Source organism: Petaurus breviceps, unplaced genomic scaffold, assembly GCF_028583685.1.
Source record: "Petaurus breviceps papuanus isolate PSGF00001 unplaced genomic scaffold, PetGlider_PUasm1.0 90504, whole genome shotgun sequence".
Lineage (NCBI taxonomy): Eukaryota > Metazoa > Chordata > Mammalia > Diprotodontia > Petauridae > Petaurus > Petaurus breviceps.
In genome coordinates, this window is record NW_027187266.1 from 272,800 (window position 1) to 289,639 (window position 16,840).

The following is a 16,840-nucleotide window of genomic DNA, read 5'->3' on the forward strand; positions in this document are numbered from 1 at the left end:
CCCCCTAGCAAAATGGAAGCTCCTTGAGGGTAGAAATTATTTCCTGTTTGTTTTTGTATCCTTAGTACCTAGCACAGTTCCTGGCACATAGAAGACTATTAAAAAAGGCTTGCTGACAGATTGGTTGATAACCATTAGCATTTTACTCCAAGAAAACAAGGCCATAAGGGTACTCTTGTTCACTGATACAATTTTCTCTAATCCTCAAGATAATTGGTCCAATGACCCTTTGAACTCTCAGATTTTGTCTTCACTGAGTGGCCATGTAATGTAATGAATTCAGCATTGGATCTAATTATGGGTCCTCAGTAAAGGGTTATTTACCCTTTATGAGGTCAAGATCAAACGAGAGGATGTGTTATATAACCTATATTAAATTGCTTACCATTTTAGGGAGTGGGGAGGAAAGGGAGGGAGAAAAATTCTTAACTCAAATTAAAAAAAAGAATGTTAAAAATTGTCTTTACATATAATTGGAAAAAATAAGATAATATTTTTTTAAAAAACAAGAGGATGTGTGCTAGCATATTCTGATCATCTAAGCACTGAGCGAATGGCATATGGGATCATGGTAATTGTTATTGGTTATCCCTGGTTCACACACCTGGGCCATTATGTCAATCAGTCTTGATAATGGCAGCTTGCAGCCTTCTTCTGTCTTTAGGAAATCCAATAAGCAACCTAATAAGAAAGAAATTAAAGCATTGTTTCAGAAAGTGACCTGGCACCTGCTCTTGTCAACTTTGCTCAACTAGATTTTCCCAGAGCAAGCTGCTCCTGAAAGTAAACCAGTCAAATAAACTCTTCCAGGTCTTTCAGGGTAAAGAGAGAGTAGTTTGATAAGTGATAATCAATGTAGCTTCCCAACATATCCAACATGCCCTGGCAGTATGTTGTATGTCCAAAGAGTTGTTTCTTGCTCTTAAGATTTGTTTAGAAGCAAGCTGGCTGCATGAAATAAGTTTTAAAATAAGTCTCTTAGTTCTTTTCTTGCTCATGTTCCCCTAATCTGAAGCATTGCATTCTAAGGACCTGGTGCTCCAGAAGAGAATCCATGGAATAGAATCTGTAGATTCCATGGAATGCTCGTGAGAATGTCTCATGAGGACTAGTGGGGAGAGCAGCATCTCTGGGGCATGGAGAGAAGAATGCTCTTCTCTCCTGTTCTCTCCTTCCTCCCTTCTCCCATGTCCCTTCCTTTCTTCTCATCTCATTTTCTCTCCCCTATCCCATCTCTCCTTTATTTATTTCTGGGCTTGGTGCTAAGTATCTGAGCCCGGATTCAATCCCAGGTCATCCCGACACTGGGGCCGCTGCTCTTACTCACTGTGCTACCTGGCCGCCCTATTTCATCTTTTCTCTCCTCATCTCTCTCCTTTTTCTTTTTCCATTCCCTACCCTCTTATTGCCTCTTTCCCTCCATCTTCATCCCACCTCTTCCCTCCTTCCCTCCACTCTTATCCCCTCTTCTTCCATGTTTTTCCCCTTTTCCCTTTTTATCCTTTTCCTGTTCCTCTCCACTCTTCTCCTCTGCTCTTCCCTCATTTTCTCTTTGTCTCCCTCTTTCTCCCCTATTTTTCACCCCTTTCCATCTTCTCTTCTTTCTACTCCTGGTCCCACCTCCTTTCATTCTCTCTTTCTCCTCCCTTTCCCTTCCCTAATTTTCTTCCTTCTCTTCTCCTCTTTCATCCCTTTCTTTCTTCTCTTCTACTCTTCTCTTCTCTCCTCTTCCCCCTGTGAGGACCAGTAGGCTATAAAGTTTGTCTTCCTAAACTCATAGGGAGAGCAGCCTTCACAAATAGCACTTACTCCTTCTCTCCCTGCTCCTTTCATCCCCCAGGGAGGCCACAGATTGACCACTAGCTTCAACTCATTGTTTAGGCTTTGTCTCTTAGAGATTTGCTTAGCGAACACTCAATCAATACTCAGTGAAGTCCATTGAATCTAAACTCTTACCAGACTGCATCCTCCATATCTATATCTCCTCCAGCCCTTTCCCACCCCCAGTCTCAACCACAGGGTCTAAGCCTTGTCACCTTTGGCCATGTACTCTGTGACAATATAGATGGGTTCCTGGGTTACCACTGCATAGAGACGGACCAGTTTGTCATGCTGGAGGGTTTTCATCAAATTGGCTTCAGCAAGGAAAGCCTCAGGAGACATGCTGCCCTCCTTCAGGGTCTTGATGGCCACCTTTATGTTGTTTTTATAATAACCTGTGCCAAGGGGAGGATCAAAGAGTCCATTAAGGATACAGATGTTCTACTTAGAAGCAAGTCCCTTTCACCACAAGGCAACATGAGGTAGTGGAAACAGCATTTGAATAGGAATCAGAAGACTTGGTTTCTAATCCTAACTCGGTCACTAAGTATCCCCATTTTACATAAGTATAAATTAGATTCAGAAAGTTAATTATTTGAAAGTTTGTCATGTGGAAGAGGCATTAGACTCGTTTCATTTGGGCACAGTTGGCAGAACCAAAGGCAACAGATAGAAATTGGGAAGAGGGCATACTTAAGCTTGATGTCAAGAAAAACTTGCTAACAATTAGAGCTGTCCAAAAGGAGAGGCAGTAGGCTACCCCCAGTGGAAATCTTTAAGCAGGGGTTGGAAGACTACTTATTGGGTATGTGGTGGAACAGATTCTTTTTTGGGTATGAGTTGGACTACATGGTCCTGAAGTGCCTTCTAACTCTAAAATTCTATGATTTATTTCAGACTCAAAATCAATAATCCAGAAGAGTTTTGCTGTCATTCAATCAACCAGCAATAAGCCTTTATTAAGAAAAATCATTTATTCATTCAGGTCAAATCAGTAAGCACCTTTTTTGGGGAGGAGTGCAATCAGGATTAAGTGACTTTCCCCAGGTCATACAACTAGTAAGTATCTAAGGCTAGATTAGAACTCAGGTACTCAAGGTCTTCCTGACTCCAGTGCTGGTGCTCTACTTCCCCACCCAGCAGCCCCAGTAAGCAGATTTTAAGTGTTTATTATGACCGGGCACATAATTATGTATGCTAATTATGTACCAATTATGTGCTAAATGCTGGGAATAAAAATAAAGGCAAAAAAGAAAGGCAAAATGCAAAGAAGGGGCAGCCTCTGTCCTCAAGGAACTTACAGTCTAATAATGGAAAACAATAAATAAAAGTAAAGTAACAAAGGGTGAGGAGGTTCATTAAGCCTTTATTTTGGGTCTACTTTATCATGGGCCAAGCACATAGAGAGGCACTGAGAATGCAAAGTCACAAAGTTCCTCTCCTCAAGGACCCATCCAAAAAGGTTCAGAAAGGTCTCCAGATAATTCAAGGGAGAAGGTACCACCATAGGGATCATCCAGAAAAGTTCAGAAGGAAGGCCTCCAGATAACTTAAGGGAGAAAGTACCAGACTAAGGATCAGGATTCTCTGGTTAGACTTGCTATATCCCTTTAGTCGAATCACTTTTCTCTGTATCTCAGCTTCCTCTTCATTAGATGGGGATAAAAAGTCAGTCAACCAATAAACATTTATTACATTATTTAAATTATTATATATTAATATATTAAATTATTTATTAAACATGTACAACAGCATGTAAGTATATGTAGGGGATTGCCCCCTAGAGAGTACCCTTCCTCTTTGTCTCTGTTTCATTTCCCCCTCCCCATACTGTACCCCCAGAAGACCCTGAGCAACATGTACTTACCCATCCAGACTTCTCCAAACTGTCCAGCACCAAGCTTCTTCACCAGTTTCAGTGACTGCCGGGGCACTTCCCATTCATCCTGGGCCCAGTATGTCTGAGGATCCAGAATCACACAGGGCATAGTCAGCCTCTGGCATAAACCGTCCCTTTTCTCTGTGTTATAGTGACAAAAAGATGGGGATGGGTCATGACTGGGGCAGCAAAGGAACCATGCCTTTCCTTTTTATCTGGAACATCCTAGTCCCCACCCCACCCCCAACCTGGTATTATTAATCTTTGCTCATTAACATTCCAGAAAGATACAGAAATGAGAGGATGGGGAGAACTATTGGTTATGTTCTTTTCTCCACTTCTCCTTCTGCTATCATTTCTGCTTTATTTGAATAAAGCACCTAATACCTTGTCTTTCCTATAGAGGGGGCTTACCACATACTTTTTTCCTTGCAATTTTATGAATGCAGAAAGCTTTCTGTTAAGGAAACCTCCCTCTGCTAAAACAGATAAGCAGACAGATAGATGCAGCTTCAAATTAAATAGTTGTCCAGGGCACTGAGAGGTTGATGACTTGCCCCATAGCCACTATGTTCTAGAGCCTGGACTTATACCAATGTCATTCTGACTCCAAGACTGGACCTCTGCATTAGACCAGCATAAAGTGTACATTAATCTGTACTCTGCAAGTGCATTTAGATTAAATTTTGCTCTTTTTAAAGCTGTCATACAGTGAGCCTCTAGGTGGCAGGCTTGGGATTGCTGAAGGTATGGCCACCTAATGTCATTAATTGCCATGGGGAAATACTTTAGTGAATTGGTAATTTCCATGGAAATAGAAAATTCTATGGAAACAACATTATAATAGGGTAATCAGCCGCCTAATCATCTTTATAGGGTGACTTTGCAGGGGTATTCGGGAGTCAGCTCTAATTGGCTCACAAAAGCTGATTGTTAAATTTTCTGTGTTACCTTTTATACCTCAAATTCACAAATGCACCAAATCAAGGCTTGAGATATTGCTTTGTTGATTGTTTAGACTTGAGAAAGTGATGGAGAATAAGGGTAATAAATGTCCTGTGTACATTTTTTTCCTTCTAAAAAGCTACTTGGTAAACATTTACCAGCACAATCCTAAATATAACTCAGATTCAGTTACAATGCATTAATGATGCTATTGTGAAATAACTGTCATATGATCACAGAGGAATTGTAAAAGTCAGTGTGAATAGTAGGCGCCAGGAAGCACTCAGCATATTATCAGCAATGATTTGTAAGCAAGAAGTGGTATAAAAGATATCCTAGGTGAAATGTAACGATGGGGGAGGAGGTGAGCCAGTTGGGCAGTAATTGTGAGAGATGGGCAGATGGGCAGCCCTAGTTTTGCACTGGTACCCACAAACTATTAAAAGTTAGACACAGGAGTTCTTTACCAGTGTCTATGAACTTGTTTATTGACAATTATATTTAAATATAATTGGTTTCTTTTGTAATCTTCTGCATTTAAAAATATTCTGAGAAGAAGGATCTAGGGTTAATCACGTTAGGATCTGGTTTTGTCAAGTGGGCCAATAGCATAAAAAATTAAGAATCCTTGGCCTCAAGGAAGACTTCCACGACAATGGATAGATCGTCTATGGAAAAACAAGGAGAAAAATGGGGATAGAGACTGGAGAATCTTTGATGTACATGCACCAGGATAGAAGAGATTATAAATCTGTCCAAGTGTCTAAGTATTGCTTGAGTACAATGTCAAGTAGGGCAATGCCAATGTTCCTATTAATGCTACATCATTAATGTCATGAAGAGGGAAGTATCTCAGAGACTGCCAAATCCAACTTCATCATGTCCCAGATAATATGATACAACTATGAAAGCACACTAAGGGCTTCCTTCCCAGCCCAATTCTTTCTTTAAGAAAAATATTAATAATATTATTATTTTTGCTGAAGTCCTTTGGAAATTATCTGAATGAAATAAACTTTGTCAGTACTTAATCACATTGCGAGGAGATGGCCCTAGTCTAAAATCCATTGTTTCTTCCCTATCAAAGGTCCAACTAGTTTCTAATGGAAAACTCTTCAACTCCAGGAAAATGGCTCGTAACTACAACCTGTAGGAGGAATATCCTTTGGTTAATCGAATCAAGAGAAGTATCTCTTTCTCTGCCTTTGGCCATCACTGACATAACAGGAAAATTATTCTTCAGGTCATGCTGATGTCTAGAGTTATTATTCTCTTTAAATGAACAAAAAGCTCTAACCTAAACTTTGTATCGCTTTAAAATTTTCACTTTGGATTGTTGGCTTTGTTTCATGATTACTATACAATTGTTAAGTAAGAATGGTTGTGACAAATTTTCCATTAATGGGGATGTGGTGGGAAAGGAACGCCAACCTTTTTATTTCTCTTCCTCTGAGAGTTGCTTGGATTTTAGGTAATTTGTGTCTGACAGACTTGTACCAAATGAGCAGAGGACATGCGGCTGAGCCCAGAGAAAGGGGAGAGCAAAGAGGGGAGAGCTAGTGAGTGCCAGAATTGGGACTAGGATCCAGTTCCCCTTGTACCTACCACAGGGCCCATAGACACCAATTAAAAAGCCCAATCTTATCTAATATATCCTTTTACATAAACACAAGTGATTTCCCTAGAACCAAATTCAATACCCAGCTCTTACTAGAATAATGTTGGACCAAATCTTGTAGCGAAGAGAAGGTAATCCTTGGAGAGATATAATATCCTCCTTCATCTAGGGACCGGATCTTATAGTGTTTGATCACCTCCCCAGCAGAAGTGGTGTCCTTCACAGACAGGGAAAAGGCACCTAGAGAATTAACAAATAAACATATGGGAAAAATAAGTCATCAACTCAAGGAAATTAAATGTCTAGTTAAAGTGGGATTTGGGTTTCCTTTAAATTACTTGGGGGGGGGGGGGAGAGATGGAAGCTAGGTGCCACAGTGCATAGTGCACCAGCTCTGGAGTCAGGAGGACCTGAGTTCAAATTCAACCTCAGATACTTAACACTTACTAGCTGTGTGATCCTGGGCAAGTCACTTAACCCCAATTTCCCTGCCCCCCCCCTCCAATAATGGAGTTTTCCAAAAATTTCCCCTGTCTACCTGACCTCTGCCTGGAGTTTCACCAATTCCATCAATTCCTCAAAACTTAGCCCAAGACCCTAGCAAGATTTTCTTGTCTGACTAATTACCAAGTGCTGATATCCTTATCTTCTGAGCACTTATTCCTGGAAGGATTATAGATTTAGATCTGGAAGGGACATCCAATATCATCCAGTCTAACTTTCCTCTTTTGACAGAAGAGGAAACAGAGGCCCAGAGAGAACAGATGCCCACAGACACACAACAAGTTACAGAGCTGGGATTTGAACCCAGGTTCTCTAATAGTGCATAGTCTCCTAATTTTAGAGGGATGCTCCAGGTATTGTCGACACTCTAGGTGTAGGTGTGGGGAGAATATCTAGGCTTCAATGTCTGCTACTCAAGACATTGTCACAGCCAGGCTGCTGGCTAGAAGCAGGGCTTCTGCTTTCTCCCTGTCATTTTCAGTCCAAGTTCTCCTAATTGGAGTCACCCCCACTAGTCTCACTCTCAGCCACATTCACATTCCCTCTCCCCCATTCCCTCACCAACCAGCTTCCTCCTCTTCCACTAGAGGGAGAAGGGACTGCAGTGCCCCCATCTCTATGCAGGCAATGCTTGTATCAGTCAAGAAGGATTTGTTAAGTGTCTACTATGCATTGTGCACAGTGCTAAGTACTGGGACACAGAAAAAGGCAAAAACATGGTCCCTGACTTCAAGAAGCTTACAATCTAGTAAGAATGTCAATGTACAAACAAGTACATGTTATATACGCTCTGCCAACACATGTAGGCACACACACAGAAGGGAAAGATAATTTCACAGGGCTGGCACATGGCTTTTTCTCTGGCCCAATCCATTCCCTGGCTTTGTGTGCCTCCAGGTTGACAAATGACATCCAGGATCATGGAGTGCCAAAGCTGGGAGGGGTATTGAAATCACCTAGTCCAGCTCCCTTCTCCCCTCCAATAGAAGGCAACACAGAGAAGTGATTTGAGCAAGCTCTTACAATGTTAAGGGCTGAGCCAGGCCCAGGGCCTCTGAAGGCCTCTTGGCTCCCAGTGCCATCCTCTTTGCCCAGCCTTGCTCAGAAGGGCTGCTTTGTTCTTACCTTTGTTTGTTTCACTCTCTCTAATAAGGAATGCACCAGCCTTGTTGACAGGGGCCAGGAGCGTCCTCTCAGCATCTCTCCGGCTAATTGTTTTGAAGAACCACCTGGAAAGATAAGGGGGAAGGGGAGTACCCATCACATGGCAGCACAATCTTCAGGGCTCTTCTCATTGCACCTCATGCTTTGGTGCTTCTCCCACAGTCATGTCCTATATACCCAAAGGCAAAGGGGATTCCCCCCAAAAACCCCACCACTCATGAGTCTACGTAATACTTTCCTGCCTCCTGGAATAACTTTAAACTAGTCCTTGAAACCAGTCAAAATATAGGCACAACTTGATTTGAGACAGACATTCCATGTACAGGAACTTTGTCAATTTAAAGACATATGAAGATAAGAAATGTGTTGAGCCAGAGCTCTATGTCTGCCCTCTGAACTCTGTGTGTGTGTGTGTGTAGCTATATATATATTGGCAGGGAATATATATATATATATATGTATATTAACCCTCCTAGTAGATTGTGAGCTCCTTGAGTTGCTTGGGACAAGAGGTTAAGTGTTTGCCCAGGGTCATACAATCAGTAGATGGACTTGAACACAGGTCTTCTTGATCTCAAGTCACAACTCTCTATCTGCTACATACATGTCAGGTATTCAGTAAATCATTGCTGAATTTAATAAACCAAACCCTTACTGCCCAGATTTAAAGTTCTGCCAACATCAGCATTTAGTACAGTGACTGGCACAAGTAAGTACTTAATATATGTTGATTGTTGATCTGGCTTTACCTGTATCTGCAGATGTGCTACTTGAACATTCTGGTGTGTACAATATCAATCCAACAGGATGTGGAACTAGAACAGGCTGAATAGAGGATATTAGAGCCACAGCATGAATCCAGGTCTTCCTAACTTTAAATCTGTTCCTCTATCTACTACATCCTCTATCTACTCCAAGAGCATCTAGGTGGTGCAGTGGACAAAGAGCTGGGCCTGGAGGAGGAAGACCTGGGTTCAAATACGTCCTCAGACACTTACTAGAGGTGTAACCCTGAGCAACTCTCTTAACCCTCTTTGCCTCATTTCTTCATCTGTAAAATGATCTAGAGAAGGAAATGGCAAACCACTTCAGCATCTTTGCCAAAAAAAAAACAAAAAACCAAAACGATGTCACAAAGAGTTGTCATGACTGAAAAACAACTTCTCTAGGCAGGGATAAGAGTTCAAATTCCATGGAAATAACTATTCCAATAAGGAATATGAAGCCCCAGGAAAGCTTTCCTATGACAAGACGGTCCACACCATAGCCTCACACCCTAAGTTATGTCCTGAATTTCACAAGATATATTCAGGAAGAAGGGGGCAGGGACAATTCTCATTCTTGCTGAGCAGAACAAGGTGATTTGTTGAAGATCACAGTGAACAATTGTTGCAATCAAGAAGGTAAAAAAAAAGTCTGAAATCCAAATGGTCAGTCAATAGCTCCCACTTCTTTCATCCAGCATTCCTGCCTGCCCACCACTTACCGCCCCCTTTCCCCCCAGAATTAGTATTAAAGTGCACCTACTTTTCAATTTCCAGAGTCTCTACTCGAGCAACAAAGTTGCTAGGGACATAGCCTTCCCTTCCAGTGACAAGTGATTTGGCCAACCACCAGTCTCCAGTTCTGAGAGGGGAAAAAGGGAAAACACAAATATAGTAAAAATCCTATGTTCAGGGCTTTCCCATGAGGGAGCTCAAAGCACTTTACAAATGGGATCTCAATCGTGAGACAGTGATAGATAGAAAAGAAATGAAAAATAGAATCATGAGCTGGCTTTGTATATCCCTGTTATTTATGATTTACTGAGGGGTGGGTCACAAAAATGTTTGGTACTAGTCTTCTTAGCTGTTAATGAGCAACTTTCATGGAAAACTTGCTGCTGATTAGGAGAATGGGAAAGAATTGAGGAAAGCCCCGGGGTATAGGATCTTTTCTGTCACAAGGTTAGGACTTGAAGGCCAAACTTCCAGAACAATAGTCAAATGCAGTTTGGTTTTCAGAATAAGATACGAAGAGGAAGCAATGCCGCTCAGTGGGAAGAGTTGCTGGATTTGAGTCAGAGGAAGTCTCTGTCACTCACTAACTATGTGACTGGGCAACATTTCTCCTTCCCAAGGCATTTTTTCCCTCACTAGTAAAATGAGGGAGTTAGACTTGACCTTGTCCCTTCTTAGTCTAAATCTAAGTTTCAAGTGAAATAAAATGTTATTTACTTTCCTTCTTGGAAACTCAGTTGATCAGTCTAGTGACTCCATATATGAAGTAGCAACAGCAGAGTACAGTCAGTGGGAAGTACTGAATTTGGAGCCAGGATTTGGGTAGTGTGGATAGAGCACCGAGACTTAAGTCACAAAGATCCATCTTTCTGAGTTTAAATCTGGCCTCAAACACTTACTAGGTGTGTGACCCTGGGCAAATCACTTAAGACGAAGCCTTAATTTCCTCATCTGTAAAATGAGCTGTAAAAAGAAGGAAATGGCAAACCCCTATGGTATCTTTGCCAAGAAAACCCCAAATGAGGTCATGAAGAGTCAGACACGACTGAACAACAAAATCTGGGTTTGAACGCTCACCCTGCCCCTCACTATCTATGTGATCTTAGCATTTCACTGGACCACTCCTTGCCCCAGTTTCCTCATTTGTAAAATGCTGGAGTTGTACTAATTGATCTCTGAGGTTCCTTCTAGATCTAAATCTTGGGTCCTATTTTTTACTATAGAAGTTGACTGATTACCTTTGGCATGGGTAAAAAAGTAAAAGCAAAATTTGAAAAAGATAAATGAGCAAAAATGTCAGATTGTTTTATTTTCATTTTAAAAAAATAATTAAATTGATTGACATACAATAAAACATGCAGTCTTTTACAACTCTACTTTTAATTTGTAGGTCAAATTATTTTAAAAAGCAAAAGAGATTCTGTACAAATAAGACATGTTTGTGACACATTTTTGTGGAATCATTCATGAATATATGTGATTCAGAAACTTCTGGCCTGATTCCAGATAATTAGAGCAAAACCATGGGGAATAGGGGAGAACTGCTCAGGAACTCACCAAACACAAGAATGCCACGTTCAGTGAGTCCTGTAGTGTACGTGATGTAGTACAATGGGAAATGATAAAATACTCTGGAGCTGACCTTAAGATAACATGAATGTTGTCTCTATAACATCCAGGCTGTTTATTCTCACCTAAAGTGGATGGTGAGAAAAAATAATAACAAAGTTCATTTGGAAGAGCAAAAGATCAGAAGACTCAAAGAAACCAGGAAAAAAAGATGTAAAGGGCCAGGTAGCACAGTGAGTAAGAGCACCGGCTCCAGTGTTGAGAAGACCTGGAGATCGAATCCCAGGCTCAGACACTTAGCACCCACCCAGAAACACCTGGCTGTGTAACCTTGAGCAAGTTACTTAACCCCAATTGCTTAGGGGTGGCCAGGTGGCTCAGTGAGTAAGAGCACCAGCTCCAGTGTTGGGATGACCTGGATCAAATCCGGGCTCAGATACTCAGCACCACACCCAGAAATAATAACTGGCCGTGTAACCTTGAGCAAGTTACTTAACCCGATTGCTTTGAAAAAAAAAAAGATGTAAAGGAAGCAGATAGAGCAGTATCAGACATTAAACATAACATTAAACTATGTTATAAGGGAAAGCATTGTTGAAGTATAAAAAGGATAATTTTGATTATTTTAAATGAAATTTTTTTATAAATAAAACCTATGTAGCCAAGAATAGAAGGAATGCACAAAATTGGGGGAATATTTTTTATAGACAATCTCTTAGGTAAGATGTGAGTAGGTTGGAATATTGCTGTGATGTATAAAATGATGAGGCTGGTTGATTTAGAAAAACATGGAAAGACTTGGACATATGAAGGAAGATACTATCTACCTTCAGAGAAACAGATGATAGGAGGAAATAAGCATAGTATTGTCATATATATTAATAGACATACACATATGTATATATGTGTGTGTATGAGTGTATAGTTGTATATATGTATATGAGTGTATAGTTATGTATGAGTTTATAGGTATATATATAAGTCTATTGATATCTAAGTATATGTATATGTATCTGCTTAATTGTGGCCTTCTTTAGGGGAGGGGAGGAGAAGGGAGGGAAAGGGAAAAAAAGTAAAAAGAGCATATCAAGGAACAAAAGAAAACCAACCAGAAAGCAAAGAAAAGCTGGGCCGCTTTGAAAACAATGTGTAGTATTTATCACACAGATTTTCTTGAAATGGAAATTTAGTGTTTTATATTGAATCTTCTCTTATGGTCTGCTATGTGCATGGCAGTGTTCCCCCCCGCCCTTTTCTCATTTTGTATTTAAGTTTAAAATATTAAAAATTATCAAAAAAAGTGGAACAAAGAAAAAAATTCAAAGTAAAGGAGATAGAAATGAGTGAATGAAGGAATATTCCCCCATTCCCCACCCCCCTGCAAAAGTACGATCAGTCAGTAGGAGACTCCCTGTGTGGAATGGCATTCTAGGAAACATACGTCATCAAGATTTGCAGCTTCTCTCCCCTCACCACCTTCAGGTCCCGATCATTCGCAGCTTCATAATCCCACAAGGCAACCACATAGTGCTCCTCTGCAATAAAGAAGAAAAATGGCAGCTCTCTGGGGTTTCTGGAGTTGTGGCAGGAAGAGAGAATAAGCTAAATAAATGATATGGGTAAAATCAGGAAAAGGGGCTATTAGCAGAGTCAAGGTCAGGATTAGGCTTTAGGAGAACTCTTTCAGATTTGTGATAAGGATTACAAAGAATCTGTAACTAGGAGGGCTTTTCCCAGGGTGCTGAATTTATAGGTTGATGAAATTACTTGCATTCTTTCAAGGGAAAAAAAAAATCAGAGTTAAGCACCTACATGGCTTGCCCCCCCTCCCCCCAAGAAAGCAAAAAATCCAAACAAGAAGTTACCAAATGGCTTCCTTCCTTTCCTGCCCCTGAGGCACATCAGCTGAACTCCTCTCAGTGTGGTCTCAGCTCTTTCCCTCCTTTGTACCCTGCTTCAGAAGTGGCTTTGCTATGTCCAAAGACTCTCTGTCCATTGAACTTCCTGGTCTGCCTCAAAATTGTGTCCTACACTACCTAGTTTACCTGACCGATTAAGAAGTTTCTGCACCTGACTTATACCTGGTCTCTGATTTTGGCTGGCACAAATTTAGTCAACTCCATGCTTTTGGGTTCCTGATTCATGTTTTTCCCTAATGCATGGTCTCTCAACCTGTTGTGTGCTGCCCTCTTCTGGAGAAAACCAGCCTCTCTGGAATACGAATTTCCCATTGGAGGAGCTGGATTACCCACTCTGACCTTTTTCTATGAGGCCCAAAAAGTCCTGGAGAACTGGTTTTCCTTGGCTTTAGAATAGTGTCTTTTCTTAAAATAAATCAGGAATCCCACAGTGAGAATTTGTACTGCATCCTCAGTGCCTTGTTACAAAAGGAACCTTAGGAAATGAGGGGGATTTGGGTTGAGTCAAGCAATGAGACTCAGGTTGATATTTTCCTTTATGCTGACTGCCAAAAAGAAAATAAAAAAGGATAGAACAACAGGGCAACATAGCAACCAAGCTACCAAAGCCAAGATTCTTACCTTGATCAGGACTTAGAACAGGGGTTGGTGTAGTGATGTGATTGAAGACAACCTTTGACAGAAACAAAAAAACCAACAGGTAATTCACTGTTCAGCAGTTTGAGCAAGTATTTATTAGGTTCTTACTATGTTTCAGGGACTATGCTAAGGGCTGAGGATATAAGGAAGGAAAAAACAATTCCATCCCTCAAGGACCTCACATTCTAATGGATAAAACAACAAGGTACATACAAGATATAAGCAGAGTAGATGGATAGTGATCTGACAGGGGAGGGTACTAGCTACTGGGAAAATCAGCAAAAGACTCCTACAGAAGCTGAGTTTTGAGATGAATCTTGCAGGAAACCACAGAATATAAGAGGTAGTAAAGGTGAGGGAGGGAGAGCATTCTAGGCTTGAGGGACAGTTAATACAAAGGCATGGAGTCTGGAGATGAAATTTTGTTTTGCTTTGCTTTTGTGAGGAACAGTAAGTATTTAAGCCCAATAACTATGAGTTAGATTTTCTCCATGCCTCAGTCACATCCTGGGAGTAAGAAACACACTTCATAGAGATAGATGACACCAACAATAGTACAGTAGAAAGAAATCGACTCTGTAGTCAGAGGACCAGGATTCAAATCTTGCCTCTAATCCTTATTTACTTCTATGACCTTGGGCAAATCACTTAGCCTACCTGAGCCTCAGTTTTCTAAAATGAACAGGATAGAATATGTGTCCCTTCCAGCCCTAGATCAATGACACTACAAGAATGGAAATGAAAGACATGAAACAGCAAACAATGAAAATAATAGTTGCCATTTATATTGCTTCTCCTGCCCTGAAATCACCCATTAATCCTCATGGTCATATGGAGATGATCCATATGGATCTTCAATGCTCTTCTATTCACAGGATCTAGCAGGTCCTACTAAGCTAAAAAGGCTTTAGGTAAGGAATGGGTGACATCTTTTAAAACTGTCATCTGAAGACCAGTCTAGGTCAATGTGTGAAGATTTTCTACTACACCATTGGATATTCATATTTTGGGCACAGAAATTCATGTGAACTGTCTATTAAGGCACAGAAGGTTTTTGTTCTGCATCAATGGAGAGAGAAACCATACCAAAGTAATCACAGATCTTTGAAAACATAGCATGGAAGTAATGGCAGATATATGCATATATAGAGACATACATATGTGTATGTATGCATATGTATATGTACACATATATTTATGATTGTTGAAGGCATAGTACAGAAGTAGTTGTAGGTATAGATGTGTATATATGTATGCATGCATAATATATGTAATGCCAGCTATGTGTATATGCATATTATATACACACATTTCTGCTATTTCTTCCACATTATGCTTCCAAAGATCCATAAATATGTAGTATATATGTATATATACATGCATATATGTATACTTTCTCTATATACACCTATATATCTGCTGTTGTTTCACTATACTTCTAAAGATCCACAAATATCTTTATACCCTATATATACAGACACATATACATTCACATATAAATATACCCACTCTTAGGGATACCCTAAAAGGAGGGAGAAAGATTGTTGGTCTCACTAAGAAATTCCAGTGAGTATCACCACAGGGCTGAAGAGAGCTGCTCTTCCTCCCTCTCTCAGCTTCTGACTTAAGTTTGGAAGTCAGGTGACAGCTAGCTCACTCACCAGCGGAGGCAGAGGTGGAGGAGGCTTATTTGGAAAGGTGATCTGAGACTCCTTCTCAAAACTCCACCAATTCTTTCCTTTCTCCTTAGTCAGTTTTTTGCTGCTCACTACTCCCATCCTGTTATGGTGAAAGGGCAGATAACAAGAATGTTAGTCCACTGGGATTGGTGCTCAGTATTTCTGTCCATATGTACTAATCTCCCCCAAAGATTATCCATTTAAGATGTAGCATTGATCTGGGAGGGACTCTGTAAGCCAAGACTCAAATCCTGGCTCCTGCTCTTTCAATAGCAGGGAGAATTGAGGCCCAGAGAGGAAATATGACTTGTCTGATGTCACATAGAAAAACTAGAAAGAAGAATCAGGAATTCACTTGGAAATCACAGAGTCTCACTGTGTCTGGGACTGGCAAAATGTTTTCCATTATAAAATTGGAATATAAATATAAAATGTCTCCTTTGAAAGGAGACTCCATAGTTTATGAGAAGAACATTTAACATTGAACTGGGAGTCAGGAGAACAGGGTTTTAGTCCTTGACCCTTCCACTGATTGACTATGAGACATTGGACAAGTCACCATCTCTGGGCCTCAATTTCCTCTTCTGTAAATTGAGAAGGTTGGATCCAATATCTAGCAAGGATTCTTATTCTTCTAAATCTCTTATCCTATGAACCATAAAGCTTAGCCTAAGATTTTTTTATTTTGGAATCATTTTTTATTATCCATGTTTTTCAATATGCTCAAGTATCCTTCTTTTTTTTTAAGGGTAAGGGTGGTTGAAACACACTTCACCAGGATTACACATGTTCATTTAAGAATAGGATGATTGGTATATTGGAGAGAATAACATGGTCAGTAGCAAACCCCTTTGAACATATGTTTGGAATAAATGTGCAATATAATCTCACCTATACCCAAACCATGACTTTGAAGTTAGATCAAAAGGCCAAGGATTATTTTCCTTACTTCACAGATGGGGTAATAGAGACACAAAAAAATCAGTTAGAAAGCACTAATTGAGCTGTGTAGAGAGGACTGTGATATCTGAAAGATTCCATTTCTTGCATTTATAAATACTCCTCCTCCTCCTCTGACTCCTCCTCCTACTACCACACCACTACTCTTCTACCACTAAACTACCACCACCACCACCACCATCTTTTAATATGACTCTTATCTCTCATTTATATAGGGCTTTAAGGCTTTTCAAAGCACATTTCATTCTCACAACAACCTTAGGAGGTATGTGCTATTATTATTCCCATTTTACAGATGAGGAAACTAAGGTTTTAGCTAGTATGTGTCAGAGGCAGAATTCAAAACCAGATCTCTCCTAATTCCAGGACCAACATTCTTCATCCTTATGCTTGTCTGTCTGCCTCTGGTGAACAGGAGACTCACTACCTCACAAAAGCAGCCCATTCCATTTCATAGAACAAGAGTTCTGAAGTGGGCATGTTCTTTGATGACAGGAAGGTTTGTGTACAGAACTTTAGAGAGGCAACCAAATAGCAGAACCTGCAAACAGACATTTATATCCATCTCCCCTTCACCCTCTGTCTCCTGTCCCAAATTCCTAGTTCATAGTTCCTTAGCTCATAGACTTAGAACTGAAAGAAAC

At 40.4% G+C, this 16,840-nt stretch overlaps 1 protein-coding gene across 1 annotated transcript in view; it reads right to left on the reverse strand.

The window, feature by feature from the left end:
• BLK (BLK proto-oncogene, Src family tyrosine kinase) overlaps positions 1-16,840 on the reverse strand; it is an 87,540-nt gene that overhangs the window by 21,016 nt on the left and 49,684 nt on the right. Inside the window, exons 2-10 of the mRNA XM_069062769.1 lie at positions 15,219-15,336; positions 13,540-13,591; positions 12,441-12,534; positions 9,459-9,557; positions 7,893-7,996; positions 6,357-6,503; positions 3,689-3,841; positions 2,037-2,216; positions 605-681 (exon numbers count right to left, since the gene is read on the reverse strand). Of these exons, the coding sequence (XP_068918870.1) occupies positions 605-681; positions 2,037-2,216; positions 3,689-3,841; positions 6,357-6,503; positions 7,893-7,996; positions 9,459-9,557; positions 12,441-12,534; positions 13,540-13,591; positions 15,219-15,335 (1,023 nt within the window). The 5' untranslated portion in view covers position 15,336. The remainder of the gene's footprint in view (positions 1-604; positions 682-2,036; positions 2,217-3,688; positions 3,842-6,356; positions 6,504-7,892; positions 7,997-9,458; positions 9,558-12,440; positions 12,535-13,539; positions 13,592-15,218; positions 15,337-16,840) is intronic.